At 34.0% G+C, this 22,712-nt stretch overlaps 1 protein-coding gene across 3 annotated transcripts in view; it reads left to right on the forward strand.

Moving 5' to 3' along the window:
- Positions 1–22,712, forward strand: part of CCDC122 (coiled-coil domain containing 122) — a 36,590-nt gene that overhangs the window by 2,971 nt on the left and 10,907 nt on the right. Inside the window, exons 1-4 of one of the 3 annotated variants that reach the window (XM_031958408.1) lie at positions 7,358–7,497; positions 12,865–12,980; positions 16,654–17,049; positions 17,771–17,887. In XM_031958408.1, coding sequence (XP_031814268.1) covers positions 7,443–7,497; positions 12,865–12,980; positions 16,654–17,049; positions 17,771–17,887 — 684 coding nt within the window. In that variant the 5' untranslated portion in view covers positions 7,358–7,442. Of the gene's footprint in view, positions 1–7,356; positions 7,498–12,864; positions 12,981–16,653; positions 17,050–17,770; positions 17,888–22,712 lie in introns of those variants that run through there. The other 2 variants (XM_031958409.1, XM_031958410.1) reach the window with 2 other exon arrangements.

Consider the following 22,712-nt stretch of genomic DNA (forward strand, 5'->3'; position numbering starts at 1 on the left):
AAAGCTTTTTGGATTTTCTATGAATAAGAAAAACTGCATAGAAGAAAGTGGCATTTTGAACTGACTTTGCCTTCAATTTCCCATTTATCAATTGAAGTCAGTTGCAATGTAGAAAAAATGCAGTTTTTGGTATTCCAAGTGGAAGGAAGTATGATGCAGTTAATAGAATGTTGATTTTGAATTCAGGAAGACCTAATTTTAAATCATCTCTCAGATGGGTTATGTGAGCTATGTAACTGTGGGCAAATAATTTTTTCTTCTTTGAGTATCAGTTTCCCATCTTTGCATCTGTAAATTAAAGATGATAATAATACTAACCTCCAAGATTTACTGGGAAGATAAGGTGAGATGTATGAAGCATTTTGCAAACTTTAAAATGCTATAGAAATGTTAGCTATTAGCTATTTTAATTGAATCAATTGAAATATTTCCTTTTTGATATCAGTATAGTTGACTTAAAGAGAAAAAAATTAAATTTTTTTTCAAATTTTAAAACAATTTAAAAAATGTTTATATTGAAAATTATTTTTTCCCACATATATGATTTCAGTAGTTTGGATACTTTCTCCACTAAAAAGCAAATGCTTTATACTGTAGTAGACAGACTTTTGACAGTTACTGTGGTTAAAAAAATGATCATGCTGTGACAATCAGATAATGAATCTTCTTGAACTTAACTAAGTCTGAGCCTCAGACAACTGGAGCCCTTCCTCAAGACCTGCCAGGTCATGCACTTTGCTTGGAGTCTTTCCATATCCTATAGTCACCTCCATATTTTGGGGAAGCATGAGTGCAAGACTTCAATGGAATTAGAATATTCTACTGTAAGCCCTCAGCCCATTTTACTTCAGTTTAATATATAGCAATCTAAGGACCGCCTATTTATTGCCATTGAAGCCCAAAGTAAAACAAATAGACTACAGACAGAGACTACTATTTGTCTGAATACAATCAAGCATAAAATTTATAGAAAAATCAAATTCCTTCCTCGATAATGTAGTGGACAGAGCATTGAACAGCTGGGAGTCAGGCAGATATGAGTTCAAATTTCACCTCAAACACATAGATCTAGCTATGTACTTAGATCTGTTTGCCTCAATTGCTTCAACTGTAAAAATAAAATTAATTATAGCACATATCTCACAGAATTATTGTGAAGACTAAAAGAAATTGTGAATTTGATATATCTCTGAAAATAATCTTCAGGATTGTTAACTGGTTAGATAAAAAGTACCAGAATCTGAATAAAAAAAGATGAAAAGTTCATGGAATTGGAAGTATCATAGAATTTTAGATTCAGAAATAATTTTAGTTAAGATTTAGTCTTGCCAAATTATTTTACTGATTAGAAAACCTGAGACTGCCCTCCTCCCAAGAAGGAAAAGGACTTATCCAAAAGTAGAAAGTTGATAATATACCAAAACTATAGTTGCAACAAATTCTATTTTCACTATATTACATTATCTTCAGTTGTCTTTACGACTAAGATCAAACTGTCCAGGAGGACAGATAAGAATGAATCCTGTTTTTCAAAAATCCTAGCAAAGATGATTTGAAAGCTTCATTTTGATTGTAGAGAGTCTGAGTATGGGAAATATCATGTCAAAAAGTCACAACATTATAACAAAAAAAAAAAATAAAATAAAATAAAAGATAATTGAAAAGGAAGCTTGTATCTCTAAAAGCCAGGGAAAACCCCAATAATATGCCTGTGGTGGGGGAATTAGCTGTAGAAGCATTTTAAAGCATTAATTATAGGTTTGCGCTGAATAAAAGCGTCTCTAAGCAAGGTCACAGATGTACTTTTTGCGCAGAATTTAGTTTTTTGTCTGGGAAACAGCTCAGCAATTGAGTTTTACACAATAGGAATCATCACCCAATAGTTTAGCACTTAACATTTAAGGATAGACAAGGGAATTTCCAAGGCTGGGTTCATATAAAGGTTGTCGCATGTCTTAAATTAAGAGACCTATTATTCAGCCTGTCTCTATATAAATAATTCAGCAAAATTTCCTGTCTGCTATACTTCCTTCTAGAACCTATTCTAATGTTAAGCATACTCAGTCAAGTATTTTTTAACATACCTTAAATTAAAATTCAAACCCTCTTTGATCATAAGAATTATAACTGGAAAAAAAAAAACAGAGATAATATAGTCTGAACATTTCATTTTAATAAGGAAACTTAGGTCCAGAAAAGTTAAGTTTCTCTCCAAGGTCACATCAATAGTCAGCAGAAATAGGTTCTGAATGCAGGTCATTTAATTTAAAAAAAAATTATCATGCACCAGGCTCTATGCTGGATGTTGGGGATATAAATAAAAAAAAAAAATGAAATAAACACTGCCCTCAAGGAGTTTATTTTCTTTAAATCCTCTAATGCTAATACCAGTGTTCTATTATATCATATTGCCTCTTATTCCCTACTAAGCATCAGGATAAAATACAAAATAAAACAATAAAAAAGCTATAAAATTAACCCTACTTATACTCTCAGAGGCTATTAAGTCTCTTTACTCTTCAAGATTAAAAAAAAATCACAATATTTGTCTCAATTTGACTAGAATTGAAATCAACATTTTCCTCTATTCCTACTCTCCTAATTTCCCATTTTCTATATGTGGTACCATGTTTGACATACCATTCACCATACCATTATCATTCACTCCATTTTCAAAACCTCAGTATTATCTTTCTTCTTCCTTACTTTTTTACATGTAATTATCAAGTCCCACCCATATCTCTATAGTCTTTCTTGTAATTTATTCTTTCTTTTTCTATTCCCATTTCCAGCACCCCAATATAGATCTTTCATCATTATCCATCTAGATTATAGCATTCCATTATGTCTTCATATTTTTACTCTTTCAAGATGCTCCAGTGCATCTAAACTTCTTGAAAGCAGGAACTATCTTTTGCCATTTTTTGTATCCACCTTGTTTTGTACAGCGTCTGGCACATGGTACATGCTTACTGACTGACTACCAGAATAATATACAACACTAATCAGTCCTTTGCTTTTTTCCCTTCTAAGACTTAGAATTGCATGCTAAACTCCTTTGCCTAGTGATCATTTATAATTTTCTTTTTCAGAAAGACCTCTCATGACTCCCCACATGCTCTGCTCTAGCCACGATAGACTAACCACTGCTAGTTAAACACATTCTACCTAATATTATCTCCATCCTTGTTCACACCATTTACCCTCCTTAGGAGAAGGGCTTGTGGCAAAGGTAACATTACAAGGACAAAAATGAAATGATTCTGGCCTGTAAGAAGCTTACATTCAATTGGAGGAAGTTCCTGTGAAGAAATTGGCTGTTTAGTCTTAAGAAGAGATGAGATGATAAGGGCTATCATGGAAGACACACATATGCATATTTTCTTTATCTCTATAGAGCAGAATTAGAAGCAAGAGGTAGATGTTGAAGAAAGGACATTTCAACTTGACTTAAGAGAAAGCTTCCTTTCCATTAGGGACTTACAAAAGGACAATGGGCCATCCCCAGAGGTAGTTGAGTTCCTTATCACAGTAGGTCTTCAAGTAAAAGTTGCATGATTTATCAGGGATATAATAGGATTCCTGCTCACATATGGATTAGACCTCTGAGGTCCCTTCCAACATTAATATCCTATAATTTCATGTCTCGGGTTAAACAATATGTTGCTTTCTGAGATAATTCTAGAGCATACTCAGCCCTCCCTTTCTTTGGTCATACACATCAAAGACCTCTAGTCCAATATTCCTCTTTTTTTTTTTTTTTTTTTTTTTTTTTTTAAAGCTCTACCCCTATTCAAATAGTCCGTGGGGGTAATTACACTTGCCAAATACTGGCAGTGGTTCTGTCATCTTTCCTCTGTCAGTCAAGCCCCCAGTGTTTTCCCAAAAAACCTCTTTTAGTTTGAAATGCCAGGAGTGAGGCTAAAAAAAAAAAAAAAAAAAACTGAAAGATTTTTTTTGGGAAAAGCTTAGGGGAAGAAAAGGCTAATAAAGTTGCTTCTTCAGAAAAACCAAATATTCAATCTAAAAAGAATGTAAGAAAGAATGGAGTCTCTTTGACCTAGCAATATACCACTAATCTGTACTCCAAATAGATAAAAGGAAAAGAAAAAGGAGTTGTGTGTAAAAAAAAAAAAAATAACAATTTTTATTGTAACGGCAAAGAATCGGAAATTGAGATGCTCCTCAATTGGGGAGTTGCTGAATAAGATGCAGCATATGATTGTGATAGAATTCTGTTGTGTTTTAAGAGGTGAGCAAGATGCTTTCCGAAAAATCTGGGAAGACATACATGAACTGATGAAAAATGAAATGAAGAGAACCAGGAGAATACTGTGCACAGAAACAGCAATACTGTAGGATGATCAGCTTTGAATGACTTATTCTCAGCAACACAATGACCTAAGGCAGTTTCAAAGGAAATATGATCTACCTTCACAGAAAGAACTAACTGATGAAGTCTGAATACAGACTTTTTTTCAAAAACTTTATTCTTTTTTTGTCTTTTTTTTTTCTTTTGCAACATGGCTAAAATGGAAATATTTTTCTTGACTATCCATATATAGCCTATATTATATTGCTCACCTCCTCAATGTGGAGGGAGGCAAGGGAGAAAGAGAATTTGAAACTCAAAACTTTTAAAAAATCGTTAACAAATTTACACATAATTGAGAAAATAAAAACATTAAAATTAAAAACAAAAAAGAAAGAATGGAATGCTTTATATTTGAATAAAAATGACTTAAGTCATTTTTTTCTTTCATCATATATGGATTAGAAGGCATAAAGATCTCTAAAATAAATGAGAGAGAGTTTTGGGATGCAGAGATTCTATTGCAGTTTAGAATAGTTAGGAATGATTTTGTGCCTTTGCTTAAAATGAATGAGAGAGAGTATTGGGATGCAGAGATTCTGTTGCAGTTTAGAATAGTTAGAAATGATCTTGTGCCTTTGCTTAGCTGATGAATAGGGGAAAGATGCACAGAAACTCAGTACTGTAAGGAATCTTACAGGTCATATATCTTTCACTACAGGAGGATACTCCAGAGTCTCTGTCAGACAGACAGTTCCCCAGGTTCTCATTTCCATTACTTCATATACTGATTAAGAATCCAGGATGAGATATCATCCAACTGTGCCAGTAAACACAAGGTACCAGGACTATCTCCGTCTGAAATGTGGTTTCACACAGAGCTGAGATAGGAGTTTACAAAGCAAGTGTAAAAAGTACCAGTGTTTTATAGTCAAAGGTAGAAATTAATTTTCCTTTCCTTTCTAAACCAGCCAGTGGAAAAAACAGAAAAGGAATATTTCAAACAACAAAGCTGTCATGGCAAAGAGATGTTCTTATATACTATTTACATATTCTTTCCCTTCACAATGGAGAAAATACCAGTGATAACATAACTTTTCTTTAATATATGTACCTCAAAAGATCAGTGGTTCTTTCTGCTAAGTTTTGTCTACTTTTGGTTAGCATCTCAGAGTTATATTTATGGGTCTGTCAGGCCATGAGATCTATGACTCTCTGCCTCAGTAACTCCCAATTTTTACTCAAACTGAGTTACTCCATACTTATTTACATAAAGTTTTTGCTGGGCATTTCAAAGTACTTAAAAATTCCTCAACCTATTGAAAATTTAAAATAAAAAAAAAATATTTAAATTCCTCAGTCCCATTAAATAATCTCCACCCTAAATACCTATTACTAACCACCCTGCTTCCCTTCCAGTATCAGCTTTAGTTTTGAAATCTTAGATTCAAAGCATTCAATTTCCCAGTTAAATGAAAATTAAACATATATTTGTTCAAGAAAGATTTGTAAGTAACTACTTGTGCAGTGTACTCGTAAGAGTCATTGGGAATGTAAAAATAAATAAGAATGCTAGACCATAAATAATTTATAATCTTATAAATAAGAGTATAGGGGAATATAAAACCCCTTGAAGGAAAGATTATTTTCAGAAGGATTAAGGAAAGGCTTCAGAAAATAAAGGACTTTTAAGCGAGACCTAAGAGAGAACACAAAAGACCAAAATGACAATGCTTAGTGAATACACAGATTCTTGGAAAATCTTGATGATAACTCCATAGACCCCCCACCCCCAATATCTGAGACTCACATTTTGGGAACCAATTATGTACTCCTATTACTAGTTCTACTTATTATTTTGTTTCTGTTATTATTATCATCATTATCATTTATATAGCACCTTAGAATTTGCAAAGCACTTTACATTTATTATTTCAGATGATTCTGCCACAAGCAACACTACTGTGAAGTCCATATTTTAGATGAGAAGATAATCAGAGAGACTGAATGACTTAACCAACTATTTTGCAGCTAACCTATGTGTGTATATGTGTATATATACATGTACACATGTATACATGTACACATATATGTACACACATAGACACACATCTACATATGTATTTATATACACATATAAATACTTATGTAATCTATTGTATACTAAATAAATATTTAATTTTTAAAATTATAACTTTTTATTGACAGAACATATTCATGGGTAATGTTTTACAACATTATCCCTTGCACTCACTTCTGTTCTGACTTTTCCCCTCTCTCCCTCCCTCCATCCCTCCCCAGATGGCAGGCAGACTTATACATGTTAAATATGTTATAATATCCTAGATACAATATATGTGTGCAGCACCATACAGTTCTCTTGTTGCACAAGAAGAATTGGATTCAAAAGGTAAAAATAACCTGTGAAGAAAAACAAAAATACAAGTAGTCCACATTCATTTCCCAGTGTTCCTTCTCTGAGTGTAGCTGATTCTGTCCATCATTGATCAATTGGAACTGAATTAGATCTTCTCTTTGTCGAAGAAATCCACTTCCATCAGCATACATCCCCACACAGTATCGTTGTTGTTGTTAATGATCTCCTGGTTCTGCTCATTTCACTCAGCATCAGTTCTTGTAAGTCTCTCCAAGCCTCTCTGTGTTCATCCTGCTGGTCATTTCTTACAGAACAATAATATTCCCTAACATTCATATACCACAATTTACCCAACCATTCTCCAATTGATGGGCATCCATTCACTTTCCAATTTCTAGCCATTCTTCTCTAAATTACAATGTTCTCTGGGAGCAGGTTTCTTTGGGGAGCTTCTGGGAGCAGCCTTCCTTTTAGTTTAGTATAATCACTCCAAATTCAGCCAAGAGTTAAAGTCCAAATACTGTATTGTTTCTATCAAAATCTTATCTCCTTCACTTGGGGCTCGGCTAGTTTTCTGGAGGCCTTCCAGATCTTGCCTCTAGTCCTTTGCCTCTGCCAGCTTCTGTCTCTAACTCCCTCCAAATGTCTCCCAATCCAAAGGTTTATACTTCAGCCTCCAGCCAGCACAAAGATGGAGAATGGAATGAATCTGTCTCCACCTCAAAGAATGGGCTTGTCCTCTCTGACTTCTGAATGTCCTGGACTGAATCCTGGTTGAGGGTCCTAGCTTATATATGCTCTCTTAAAGGTGTGAATCTTGTAGAACTCTAATAAGTACTAATTACATTAGTGAATTAGAGAACTGTTAAGTACCATGCTAAATTAAATAACTGACTTGGCACCTTGTAAGAATCCTAACAATATGTTTTTTGTTAATTTGGTTATTGATATAGTAAATTATGCTAATAGTTTTCCTAATATTGAACCAGCCCTGCATTCCTGATATAAATCCTACTTGGTCATAATGTATTATCCTGGGGATGATTTTCTATAATCTTTTTGTTAATATTTTATTTAAGATTTTAGCATCAATATTCTTTAAGGAGATTGGTCTATAATTTTCTTTCTCTGTTTTCAACCTACTTGGTTTAGCTATCAGTACCATTTCTGTGTCATAAAAGGAATTTGGTAGGGCTCCTTCAATCCTTATTTTTTCAAATAGTTTATATAGCATTGGGGTTAATTGTTCTTTAAATGTTTGATAGAATTCACATGTAAATCCATCTGATCCTGGGGATTTTTTCTTAGGGAGTTGGTGAATAGCTTGTTCTATTTCTTTTTCTAAGATGGGACTGTTTAACCAATTTACTTCTTCCTCTATTAATCTGGGCAAGCTATATTTTTGAAGGTATTTTTCCATTTCATTTAAGTTATTGAATTTATTGGCATAAAATTGGGCAAAGTAACTCCTAATTATTGTTCTAATTTCCTCTTCATTAGTGGCAAATTCTCCTTTTTCATTTTTAAGATTAACGATTTGATTTTCCTCTTTCTTTTTTTTAAATCAGATTTACTAAGGGTTTATCTATTTTGTTTGTTTTTTTATAGAAACAACTCTTAGTTTTATTAATTCAATTAGTTTTTTTACTTTCAATTTTATTAATCTCCCTTTCCTTTTCCTATTTTTCTTCTAGCTCTCTTGTGAGAGCCTTTTTCTATGAGAGTCTTGTGTGTTGGGTACCAGATCATTTTGGCTGGCTAAGTTATGTTTGGCTCCATACCAAGTTCCTTAGCCTTTTAGAATATCAGATTCCAGGCCCTTTGCTCCTTTAATGTGGATACTGCTAGATCCTGGGTAATCCTTATTGTGGCTCCTCTATATTTGAATTGATTTTTTTTCTAGCAGCTTGTAGTATTTTTTCCTTCATCTGATAGTTCTGGACTTCAGCCACTATTATTTCTTGGAGTTTTGATTTCAGGATCCCTTTCAGTAGGTGATCGAGGAATTCTTTCAATGTCTATTTTACCCTCTGTTTCTATAACTTCTGGACAGTTCTCTTTGATAATTTCCTGGAAAATAATGTCCAGGCTCTTTTTTTTCATCATATTTTTCAGGAAGTCCAATAATTCTCAGATTATCTCTCCTAGATCTGTTTTCCAGGTCTGTTGTTTTCCCAAGAAGGTATTTGACATTTTTTCCCATTGTTTCATTTTTTTGGTTTTGCTTGACTGATTCTTGGTATCTTTTTGAATCATTCACTTCCATTTGCTCAGTTGAATTTTTAATGAATTATTTTCTTCACTCACCTTTTAAATTTCTTTTTCTAATTGTCCAATTGAGTTTTTAACTGAGTTGTTTTGTTCTATGGAATTTTTTCCCATTTTGCCAATTTTATTTTTTTAGAGAGCTAGTTTCTTTTTCCAACTCACTAATTCTGTTTTTTAGGGATTTGATTTCTTTATCCACTCTATCTTTAAATGGGTGTGATGACTTATCCAGACCCTCTTGCCAACCCCTCCCTTTCCTTTTCCCATTTTTCTTCTAGCTCTCTTGTGAGAGCCTTTTTCTATGAGAGTCTTGTGTGTTGGGTACCAGATCATATCCCCTTTTGGGGATTCATCTGGAGACAATCTGTTTTTAGTCACCTCAGGGTTTAAAGTCTGCTCTCTATCCATATAGAAGCTATTGTTAGAGCATGTTTTTTTTTTTTTTTTTTTTTTTTGCTCATTTTGTCAAAGAAGATTCAAAGAAAACAAACTAACAAAAAAAAAAATGTGGAGGGGGAGGAGGGCTGGACCATATTTCCAAGCTTCCTCTAGAGACTATAGGGAGCAGCAGTGAGGCCCTAGAAGGACAGCAATGGCTGAGCTGCACCTGCGCTCTGAGACTCTGAGAGTGGCTGAGACACTGTGGGTGGGCATGGCCAGGTCCTGAGAGACCCTGCTTTTTGGGGTTAGAGTCTTTACCCCCTGTGTTTACAGCTGCTCTGCTTGTCTGCTGGCCTGCTGCCAGGGCAAAGTAGCCACACTGTGGCAAAGTTCTCCCCGCAGAAATGGCTGAGATCACACCCCTCCCCGCTCCGGTCTGCTCAGTGTGAGCTGCCTGCCCTCAGCCTGCGCCCGATCTGACCATCCCCACTTGCAGACAAAAACAGACCTTTCCTGGGGAATTTGGAGCATCTTTTCGGTTGGTAATTATTTGTGGGCTTTTTCAGTCAAGCCCTAATTCCGAGGCCTTGTCATGAAATAAAGTATTCTGAGAGCAGGAAGGAGCTTAGATGGATGTGTGTGTCCTCTCCGCCGTCTTGGCCGGACGCCTAAAGATTTAATTTTTAGAAATCTGAATTTTGAAACTGTTGAATCCCTTCAAGATTTTTGTTAATATGTGGAATCCCAAGGCCTTAACAATAGATGGCAGGTTTTCTTGTCTGTCTTTTTTTTAACCTTTTGATTTCTTCTTCATTCTTTTGTTGATTATCAGGACTGATTGAAATAAGTCTGATTTTTTTCTCAGTAGCTACATGTCTTTATGTTTTTTAATATGTTTTATCTGGTCTGAGTGACCATGGATTTGTTTAAAAGTATCTTTATGTTATCAGCCTGTTTTCTTAGACTTTCTCTTTAGTTAGACCCAGTATTAAGGAACAGTCAATTGTTCTGCACACTGTGCAGGACCCAAAAGAGCCAGTCTGTCCTTCAGTAGTTTACAATCCAGTTTAAATATGAAGTGAAAATGTAAGGACTGAAGTCAAGAAATGTGGAAAATATAGATCAGTAGAAGGAACATTGCATTGAAAGTCAGAATTTGATTTTGAATTCTCTTTATTCCCATCAAAACCTTGTGAATCACCCAACCTCCCCAATATTAAGTTAGATCGATTAGGAGCCATGACTTTGTTTATACACACACACACACACACACACACACACACATGATTTTTCAATAGAATATATTTTCTTTGCAACCTATGTATTTTATATTGAGCTTTTATTCTGAATTCTGAAAACCCAGAGAGTTACCAAATTACCAAAAGGGTCAGTGAGAAGAAAGGTTAAGAACTACTGGCATAGATGATTCATTCATCTTATGACTGGAGACATCACTTATCACCGCAGGAAGCCAATAGGATTCATAGGAGATTTTGTGATCTCCTCCTCTATTAGCCTGTGCTGCTGTAAACACCTGAACCAATAAAGTATACATTATTTATGTATGCAAAAGCAGAAGGAACATAAAATAATGGAATGAAAAGAGTGGATGATACCCTTCACAGCAGAGATTAGAGTACAGGTAAAAGGAAAGAGGAATTTGGATTGATGGGGGGGGGGGGGAAGCATGTGGCTTTAACTTCTCAGTGATTGTGGGATGCTGACATAACCTTCACAATTTTCTGCATAAGGATAACAATTAGTAACATAATGAAGGAATGGACTAAGGCATAGGAAATGGCAGAATTTTATAATTCTGGTGGTTTCTTAGGCATTTATCTCAGTCTTTCCAAATTCCTGGTAAATCTCTTAATCTAGGGGGCCTCCTTCCTTTTAGCTTTCTTTTTCTTATATTTTTATATCAGATTTTAGAGATATAGGGTGATACAGGACAAACAGTTAATATATAGTCTATTTCTTGAGAAGATAATTTTTTGTTCAATAATGGTTTTGCCTTCATTTGTATGCTGACAGTTCATATTTTTTTCTTAATTTGTCAAGTTTAAAGAGGTACTACTTATGTATTTAAATCTTTCTTTTATATCTGTTTTCTTATGTTTTCTCTGAGTTATTTGTGTTTGGTATCTTTAATTAGTAAAAGAGCATTTATTGTATAATCAACTTATTATGCTATAGATTGTACATATATAGAAAATCCAATCTGTATCTTTCAGTCCAATCCCTTCCTCCTTCCTGAACCATTTTTTTTTTCTGGAAGGATTCCTCTTGTTTTGTATTTAATTTAAATTTTTCAGTTTATGGAAGTGGTGAAGCAGTATAAAATGTAACTGATAAAATTCTTAAATACTAATGTACCAAGCAATGAGTCAGTGAGTCAGTAAAAACAGAATTTCCTCTTCATTTCCTATTGATTATTTAATACTGATACATGTGCATGCTCTTGGGGATAGGACAATTCAATGCTATATCTATCTTTTTCATCTCCCTACTTACTCCACAGAGATATGTAGATTTTATAGTAAAGATCAAAATACTATTTTTGAACCACTGAACTTGAGATAAAGTGGATATATCCTGGAGGGTTTTTGAAAATTAGGGTGAACTTCAAGAGTAGACAGTAGGTCAAAATAGAAAAAATTTAAGAAACATCAATCTAGAATAGGCAAATCAATTAATTAAAATGAAGCAGAGGAAAAATTGGGACAGAAGTGAGTGCAAGGGATAATGTTGTAAAAAATTACCCTGGCACGGGTTCTGTCAATAAAAAGTTATTTAAAAAATAATAAAAAAAAATAAAATGAAGCAGATAAGCCAGAGAATGAGAAATGGGATGTTGTTGAATTAGAAGAAAAAAGATGATGTGGTTTGAAATTTCTGCTGTGCCAACCAAGAGGGAATGGGAAGAAGAAAACAGGATATAGCAAAGCAGAAGTTGTGGGAGGATCAGAACAATGCCACTGCAAGAAATGTAATTGTAAATGGGATAACTATGTCAAAAGCAACATCAAAGTAGGATAGAGAAGGGGATGTTAAATTTGGTCAGGAAGAGGATTGCATAGTGTTTAGAAAATAAATATATATGTTAAGACATGTATACATAATAAAGTAATCAAGTATACTTAGAGGACATTTTTATTATGTGCCTGTAATTATAATACATTTAGAAATGGACTGATGAAATAGGAAAATGACATCATGTTCAATGGAAATAGGTATAATTGCATCAGAAGTCCATGTGGAGGGTTAAAAATGGCTTTCATAATTTCTTTAGAATTCAGTTATGTCCATAGAAAGGAAGCTTACTGGTCTTAAATCTTATGAACTTAAGGAGAAAAGGAAACTTGGGAGTTTAGTATAAAGAAAATGAAATTTCTTAGCAATCTAATTATAGCTAACATTTCTACAATGTCTTACTAGACACTATGCTATGTACTTTACTATTATCTCATTTTATCATTTGCATTTTAATTCCTAATTTCAAAATAAATCTAATTCTTCCCTCTAGATATGGCTCAGAAAAATGATTCTTCATTTTCTGATGTTGTCAAAGAAGCTGCAGAGCAACAGCAATCCCAAACATCTGAAATAGAGAAAAACAAAAAAATTCTGTTCCAGTTGCAGGTAATTCCATTCATCATATCTTAGTAAAATATTAAATATATTTAAAACTACTGCATTAATATAAGAGAAATGATTAAAGGTGACATGATGTTACATTTTTTAGGATGCTTTTTTTCAACCATTCAGTTGTATCTAAATTATATTTATATGAACATTCTAATGTGGAAAATGTGTCATTCTGTGCATAAAATTAGTATAAAATATTGAAATATTTCATAAAAGCAGCCACTGAAGGCATAGTGAATACAGTGCAAGAGTTGGATTAGGAAGGCCTGTGTTTGATCTCTCCATTAGACATTTACCAGCTGTGTGACTACTCAGATGTAAAACTTCCTAGAGATGCTAAGAGGATCAAATGAGTTAACATGGTAATGCTTGGAGAACCTTAAGAGTACTATTTAAATGCTAGTTAGTATACAACTTAGGGTTCACTTAAGTGTGTGTATACCAATTCTTTGTGGTTCCTAAAATGCTTATTAATTCAGTTATTTTCAAAATTGTAGAGCAGTAATGACTCTTACCCGGATGGAACTTGGGAGCTTTCCTTCATCTTTGAAGTTGGAAAAATGAAGCATGTGTACTCCCTGACTCTCCTTCAGTCCTTTACAGTCTGGCTTTTAGGGTACTTCTCAACTGGAATTCCTCTCTGCAAAGTTACCAGTGCTATTTTAATCTCAATATCAGACCTTCTTGACCCGAATACTTTGTTTGGGACAGTTGACAGCCTCTCCTGGACATTCTTTCTCAGTTTTTGTGACATCCTCTCTCCTCTCCTGGTTTGCCTCCCATTTAGATGGTTAGTCCCTCTCAGTCTCCTTTCCTGGCTCATCATGCACATCATAGACTCTACCTGTCCGAAGCTCAGTCATTTTCACTCCTTTCTTTAAGAACTTTCTCATCTCCCATAGGTTTAACTATTTATCCTTTATGCCGGTCATCGGCCTAATGCTCTCTCCTAAGGCTTCATTCAGTCCTCCTTAAACTCAGTCATTGTTGTTGTGCAGTTTTCAGTCATGTCTTCTCTTCAGGTTTCCGCTTGGGATTTTCCTGGCAAAGGTACTAGAGTAGTCTGTATTCCCTTCCCCAGTTCATTTTACAGGTGAGGAACAGAGGCAGACAGCTTAAGTGACTTGTCCAGAATCACACAGCTCGTAAATGTCCAAGGTCAGATTTAAACTCACAAGGATGAGTACTTTGGATCCCAGGTCTGGCACTTGATCCACTGCACCACCTGTCACTTAAATTTAATTCTGTTTCTAAAAGTGAAATCCTTCTTTCACCCCCATATTTTTTCTTCTTCCAGACTTCTTTATTTCTGACAAAGGCGCCACCATTCTTCCATGTCTCAGGCTTGTTATTTTGTCCACCTTCCTGACTCTCAGTTCTCCCTCATCCTCCATACCCAGTCAGTTGCCTAATCTTGCCATTTCTACTTTCACACCATTTCTCACATTTGACCATTTTCTCTTTTCATGGACCTACCCCCTTAGTTTAGGTCCTCATCCTCTCTTGTCCAGACTCTTGCAACAGCCTCAGTGGTTTTTCTGGCCTCAAATCACTCATGATTCTAGTCTATTCTGCACACTGATGCTAAAGTATTTTTTTAAAGTACAGATTCAATTTCAATGACTCCTATTGATTTAAAATATAAACTCCTTGGTTTTACTTTTAAAGTACTATACACTTGGCCCCAATCTATCTTTCTAAGCTTATTGTACACTAGTTCTTCTCTCACACTCTGCTATCTTGCCAAGTTGACCTCTCTGTTCCTCACTCACAACACTCCATTTTTTAATCTTCATACCTTTGCATTGGTTGTCTCCCTTGTCTCTGGAATGTATTTCCTCTTTACCTCTACCTATAGCATCCCTCTCCTTCTTTAAAACACAGCTCTGCCTTCTGAATGAAGCCTGTCCTGATCCTTCCTGATTCCCCTCAGCTGCTGGTGTCCTCCTTCCCTTAGTACCCTATATTACTTACTTTGTGTATATGCATGTAAACATATTTATAACACATGTTTTTATACTCCTTCACTGGAATGGTAAGTGTTTTGTGAGTAGGTATCATTTCATTCTTTGTACTTGTATCCCTATCACTTAAGTTCCTGGTATATAATAGGTGCTTAATGAATATTTATTATTCGGTTGATTGATAAGCATAAAAGTGCTGAAATGATTACACTTCATGCGTATGGCTAAAAAGACAAATATACAAAGAATGAAGTATTTAAAAAATTTTATGCAGAAAGATTTTTATTTAATTTTAATCTGTAATTACCATTAAAATTTCTGCCTTGTTTCCAAATTACTACATAAGATTCATGGCAAACTCAGATATTTTATTGTTCAAAAAGAGCCTGAATTCCACTAGTATAGTATTCCTGAACCCAAGATCAGTTCGTGTCATGTTAAGCCTTTAAAGGAAGACTTTAGTACAAAGATCTTCAAGAATTACATTTTAACTTGAAAATATACTATCATCACCATCACCCCATCCAACAACAACAATAATAAAAAATGACAAATACCATGTATTTATATAGAGTCAGTGATTTTCAATAATTTTTTAAACATGCTAAGACTTACCTGTCCAAATTAACTAACTTGGAGTAATTTAAGCATGTTTATAGACTTCCTAATTCATATCCTTGGGTAGCTCTGTGCTTTAGTGGATAGACTATTGGAGTTGAAGACTCCTCTTCATGAGTTCAAATCTGTCCTCAGACATTGACTGTGTGACAAGTCACTTAACTCTGTTTGCCTCAATTCCTCATCTGTAAAATTAGCTGGAGTGGGAAATGACAAATAAAGCACCAGTATTTTCCCAAGAAAACCCCAAATGGTATCAGAAAGACTTGGATACTATTGAAATAATTCAACCACAATTCATATGATCCTCAAAAACATTTTAATGGAAATTATTCTTTAGCACAAGGGCTTTTTGGATATTTATAACATCATTTGCGGGCCATACAAACTTATCAGCTTTTAAAACTCAAGCAGTGGGAGATTGGTGTATCTAGCTTAAAGCTCATCATTGATTATGATTGCCTTAGCAAATGATTTCACAGGTCTTATGTAGCCCATGGGCTGGATGTTCCCCACCTCTGCCTTAGCAAGTGATATTTTTTCTTTCTTTCAAGCCTTTGACCAAATAATATAAATTAGCATAGTTTTAGATTTAAGCATTGATATCAAGGCATCAATTGTATTGTAATGACATGGATAATCAGTAGAGCAACATTTTTTTGTTTGTTAAGCAATAAACTTTTTAATTATATAACAAAAATATGTTCCATTTTTAAAATCACTTTCACATATTTATCTTGTTTAATTCTAACAGCTCTCCAAAATAGAATTATTGTTATTAACACAAATTTTTAAACACATCGTCAAAATAAAATGTTAAAATCAATAATAAAAGACAAATGTTTAAAAGTGAAAATTTTTTTTAAAAATAGAGCTCTAACTTCTATAAGAATTTTTAAAAAATCATTTTGAAACTTCATTTTATTTTTCATTTTCTTGTACATCAGTTTTTCCAATTCTGATAAACACATCTTTTTCAGGTTGTTTTAAGTGATTTTCCTGTATGCATTATGCATCAAAACAATGGCTTTTCCCTGATGTGGAATAACATGAATTAATAATGATAATGTTAAACTATATTACAGAATGAAATCCGTGAGTTTGAGAAACAAATAGGATCTGTCATAGCAGAGACCAAAGAGACAGAAAAGCACATTTGTCAGCAAGAAAGTGAAATAGAAAAAACCAAGCTTCATTGTGGAAGCCTAAAGACTCAAATCAAATCCTTACATGCAGAAAATGTAAAGCTCAAATTTTCCATAGAAACTGCACAAGAAGAGTTTGAAGAATACCTTCTAAGAAATAAATCATATGATGAGAAAATAAGAATATATAAAGAAGATATTGCTAAAGCAGAAAATAAATGGCCATTTGTGATTGAACTCCATCAGAAAAAAGAACAAGTTAAAAAATTAATAGCAAAGAAAAAGGAACTGATTTGTGATCTCCAGAATCCAGAAGGAAACATAAAAGAAGCACAGGTTTGAAATATTCTTTTTTAGAGTTCATCCTTTTTATTATTTTTTGCAAGTGCTATATAATTCATTAGCTGGTAGGGAAGTGTTAATTCATAATTAAGAAATAATCCTACTTGTTAAATTCTGTTTTAAATAGGTCCATAAGCTGCTCAGATGTCTTTCATGATTCTTCTCAATTTTGTCAGATGTTTGAAATGAGTGACAACAGTGCCAAGTATGTGAAGGCATATCTGAAAATGAACTAAAATCAGATTTATAAAAATATATAGGACAAAAATCCTATGAGCAATTAATCCATTTGTGGTTAAAAACTGTGATCCAAAGAAGTACTGAAGCACTTAGTTCCAGACTGTTAGATCTAAACCAACTGAAATCAATTTAGAATGCCTAATGTTGATACGGAAATAATATGAATTAATGATTGCACCTTAAGCTGTCTTCTTATTCCTGCTGTTCTTTGAAGACTGGGAGCTACAAACTTTTAAGATGCTGGTCATTGCCACTTATCTTTGTATCTCCTTTCCATTTGATTCTTGGTTCTTTTTCAGAATTTAAGGGATGTTGTTTAAATTTTTAATTTCAGTTGTATAGAATAGAAATGTTTAAATGTTGCTTAAAAGCTTCTGGGTAATGTTTTTTTAAGTCACAATGATGATTCTGTCTAAGATTTTATGTACTAGTAGTCATCTTCAATTGAACCGTGTACTTTTGATTTTATATATAGGAAGAAATTAAGATTTTAAAAGATAAAATTGTAACTGTAGCAGCATCTATCTCCACAAAAAGTAATTTGCTTGAGGAAGAGAAAAAAGTACATGAAAAACTGATAAAAGAAATAGAGGTAAGTTTTACATATTTGAGTTAATTTTTAAAAATCCCAGTTCTATATCACATAATAATTTTAATGCAATTGTCAGTTATCCATTCTAGTGAAGGCAGAGGAGTCAGTAATCCAAAAGTAAAAAAAAAAAAAAAATTCAAGTTACATGTTGAATTTTGAAATGGGAATCCTACTTTTCAGAGATTTATAAAACTTCCCCACAAAAGATATGGTGACCCTGCTTATTTTTACTATCATTGTCTCCAAGCCATGGTTCATTAATTCGTATAGCTGCTCTGTTACCATGGAATGGTATGTGTATATTTATATATATTTATCTGTTTGAAATGGAAGTAGCCTCAGAGTACACAGTGTTATATATATGGAGGAATTCATGGACATTATCTGATCACCACTAGACTAAGAAAATGCAAAATGTCCATCTAAAATGCAGCAGTCTCGATCAGAAACGTCTACAGTAAAGAATTTGATCTGATGTTATTTCTTTTAGGCCTTTAGTTGAGAGTTAGAGGAGCCAATCCCATAATATCTTATGAATGTTTATTCAGCCTTCTTTCTCAGTTTTGATCTGGCCAGGATTCGACACCAAATTTTTCTTCCCAAGATATTATTATATGGTATGGCATATCTCATCAGAGATACATTTAAATCCTGATTGTGCCATTTATTTTCTTCGGACAAGTCACTTAGCCCCTTTGAAACTGTTTCCATGTTTAATTAATTGCAAGGTTGAACTTAATAACCTCTAAGCTCCCTTCCAGCCCTAAATCTGTGATCCTTTTAGACTTCCTTTTCACAGACTTGAGTCTCCAAGCAAAAACCTTTTGATGCCTTTCCCTTAAAAATTGAGTTTTGTTACTACCTACTTTTATTCCCATGAACGCTGCAAGATCTGTTTTGTAGGCTTGTTAAGGTTTGAGGGAGAATATCAGGCAGGATCAGTTCAGGAATAAAAAGGGGAAACAGAAGTTTGAGATGCTGAGGGAAGCCAGCAACAAAAGCAAAGGGAAAACAAGCATGATGCAAAAAGAAAGCTCTTAGAAGGATTAGGCTATTGACAAATAGTGAACCTCTGAGGGGGGAAGCATGTGGGAATTGGTGTAACTGGTCTCATTCATTGTTACTGTTCATTCTGGAGGATTATACATTTCTAGATTCCTGAAAAGACTGTTCTGTGATTTCGTGCTTATGTTTATGAAAAAACAAGAAGTAGTTATCATACTTTCAGAACTAAAAGGATTCCATCAATGCCAAGTCTTAGTAAATAAAAAAATGAGTAAGCAAATGAATAGATGAATGGATAGATGAACACATGAATGAAAAAAGTGTTTCTTATGCTCTCATTATTTTTCAGTCATCGTGCTAAACCCTGGCATTATAAAAACTAAAACAAATAGTTTCTTCCTCTTGAAATGGGTTCAGTGATCATTTTTTGATCATTTTGCTGATGATTTTCTCTCATGACCTCCAACCTCACATCAACAAATCAGACTGCCTTGTGGGAATCTCAAGCATAACGTGTCCAAATGGGATTCATTCTCTTTTTCTCTCCATCTTACCACTGAGTCTAACTGTTCTCCCAGGTTCTCAGGCTTCTACACTAGGTATCATTCTTCCCTCTACATTCACCCAGCAGATGTGCTCTGCTGCCGTCATGTCGTTTCTACCTACCACGTTTCTGGGGTCTGTCTCCCCTCCCAAGTCACCGCTGCATAGTCTGCGAATTCTGTTCTCCCAGCCCCAAATCCCATCCCATTTAGCTGCCAGAAGGATCCTCCAAAAGCCCAAATCTCACTATAAATGCCTTTTACCTCCGCATCAAATATTAAATCTTTAGTTTGGCTTGGAAAGTCCCTCACACTTTGTCCCTTTCCTACTTTTCTAGAAGTCTTACACTTTACTCTCCTCCATGTATTCAGTCATACTTGCCTTCTTGTTATTCCTCACAATCTGACTGTATCTTTTTGCTGTTTCCCTTCTATGATTTTCCATTTTTATGGACTGACTTTGCTAAATTCCTTCAAATTACTTAGCTTCAGTCTACTTTCTGTAAGGGATCTTTCCTTCCTTCTCCCCATCTCCTCCCATCTGTCCAGCTAGAGCCGTCATTCTAATATCACTGACCACTTACACTGTGCATATCAAGTACGTACAGAGTTGTTCAGGGCTTGTCTCCCTTGTTAGACGCTGCATTCCTTGAAGCCAGGGAACATGTTTTTGTCTTTCTTTGTATCCTCATAATTACTAAGCCCCTGGGACCTAGTAAACTTTTAATAAATGCTGAAGTATTCAATAATACTTCATTTCCAGTAATAGTAGTAGATATGATTACTACTCCCAAAGTAAACCTGTAATGGCAGCTTGAGGCAGGGGGTCTGGATCTATCCAGAAATGGTAAAGGCTTATCCCAAACTTCAAAGTTCATCACATATGAGCCAACCTTTTGTTGATGAGTCTTTCTAAACTTGGTGAGGTGGGCCCCCTAGACACCAGAGGTACATGCCTAAAATTATCCAGCTTATAAGAAACAAATAAAGCTTGTGTTGTACTAGTCATTCTTTGGAAAACTCAAGGACATTTCCATACCCCAAGGAGACATGTTGGGCTCTAATGGAAAAATAATTATTCTATTGTTTTTTAAAGAGCATATAAAACTTCAAATAGGACTGAATTTTATAGTAGTACATTACCATAGAGAGAGGCCTTAGTAACAATTCATGTTCACATGGTTGTAGGAAGAAATTTAGAATAGAGAGAAAGGAGATTAAAAATAAAAATCTACAATGAAATTACAAGTCTAAAAATGATGCATCTTAAGTATATTAATTTAGAAATGGATTATTGTTTCTAACTTACTACATCTAATTCAGAACAATATCAAGATACAAACGGAATGCTCTTACACAGCATCCCATGAGTATAATTTACATTTCACTGAGATAAAAATAAAAATCACTTTTCTGGCCAAGATTTATATTCTCAGATGTTAAGTCTTCTATTTTAAGGTTCATATCTATTTCAATGGCATTGATGTTTCGTTTTCGATGGAAGGATGGATGAATCTAAGACTTTCATTTTTTATCACTTCAGCAGATAACTTGCTGCACTGAAAATTAATGAACTGTTTCAAAGCCTTATAACAGCCAGTTTTGTCAAGAATATCTTTTCCATTATAATTTTAGCTTTATTACCTTTAATACATTCAAAGTAGTTCTGTGTTAACACTATCATAATATTAAAGTTGAAAAAATAAAACTTTAAAAATTAGATGCCTCAAGATTAAGTTATAAAAACAAAGATTAATGTATTTTATGTTATGTATATCATATTACATAATAACAATAATAATCATAGAAGCTTGAAAACATCCTATCCATTAATTTTTCTCTTCTCTGAAGAAATTTCAGTAAAACATCATCTAAGAAGTATTCTTTAAATAGCTAGTTTCAAAGCTAAAATAATTGTGTGTTGCCCATTATACCTTTTGCCTCTTAGTAAGACACTACCTGGCATTGTGGAAAGAGCCCTGGACTTGAAATCAAGCAACAAGCATTATTATCTATTGTGTGCTAGAATCAGGCAGTACATGAGTTTGAAGCACGCCTCTGACAATTACTAGCTGTTTCACTATGGTTAAGTAATTTATTCTCTCTAAGCCTCTGTTTTCACATTTGTAAAGTGTGGTGAATAATAACTTACAAAGTTATTGTGAGGCTTAAATAAGATAATGTACATAAAAGCTTTTAAAATCTTAAAATGCCACATTAGTGTCAGCTATTATTAGTGTTCCTTTTGCATTTCTTGCCTTCATGAAATTTCTACTCAAATGTCTTATATTTGAGTACTTGAATCATTTAAGTGACAAAGGGTTTATTACATCCAAAAACTGAAATAGAGGTTCTACCAGTAGAGCATCCAGAAAGGCTATCTTATCAAGCTGTAAAGATTTGACACATAATATATCCAGTGACATAGAATATGGTTGTCATTTAAGGACTAGCAAATTTCTCAGAGAGGCCCATGAACAAAAACTTGGCCACCAGGAGATTAATTTTTTTGGCTATTGTAATCCATAAAAAAGGATGACTCTTAAGTCTAACAAGTGTTATGTTATATTCTGTTCAATTGGAGGGAGTGAATGCACTAATTGGAAATTACAGATTTATTGAAGTACTGTACTCCCTATAGCCAGGTTCTTAGTATAGTATTAGACCTTTGTTTAGATTACAGTACAGTTACATATTAGTTTTGAATGCTTTCAGATGTTTTATACTTTGCAAACTTTATTTTTATGCTTTCTATATTAATGTAGCTTTGGTAGAACTAATTCAAGTTATTTGTATTTAACATAATTTTTTGCTAAATAATTTATTTTAATATGTTTTTAATATAAGTATATACTGTTTCTTTTCATGCATCTTGGAAAAAGTGGATTTAGATAAACCTGGTTCAGACAACAAATGAGGCGGCAAAATACTTAAAGGAAAAAAAGCCAAGTACGCAAATGTCAATAAGTGATTCTCAGGAAGTAAAAACAGTATTTGCCAAAACCATGGATTTGGGGGCAAAAAAAGACATGATTATTAAAAGAGATTTTAATAGATGAGGAAAGTAAGCAGGCGTCTGCCTATCAGCCATTGCTATAAAATGATGTGTACAAAGGGTTTTTGGTTGTGTGCTGGGCTCTCTTACTTAAAAAGACTAGAGAAAATGGAGAACATTCATTAACTCTAAGCTCCTAGAGTCCAAGAGAGTATATTTAACCTACTTTTTAGAATAAGTACAAAAGTGACTAAGGATTTGGAAAATAATATTTAAAGTATTT

This window comes from Sarcophilus harrisii, chromosome 3 (assembly GCF_902635505.1).
Source record: "Sarcophilus harrisii chromosome 3, mSarHar1.11, whole genome shotgun sequence".
In the NCBI taxonomy this organism is placed as follows: Eukaryota; Metazoa; Chordata; class Mammalia; order Dasyuromorphia; family Dasyuridae; genus Sarcophilus; species Sarcophilus harrisii.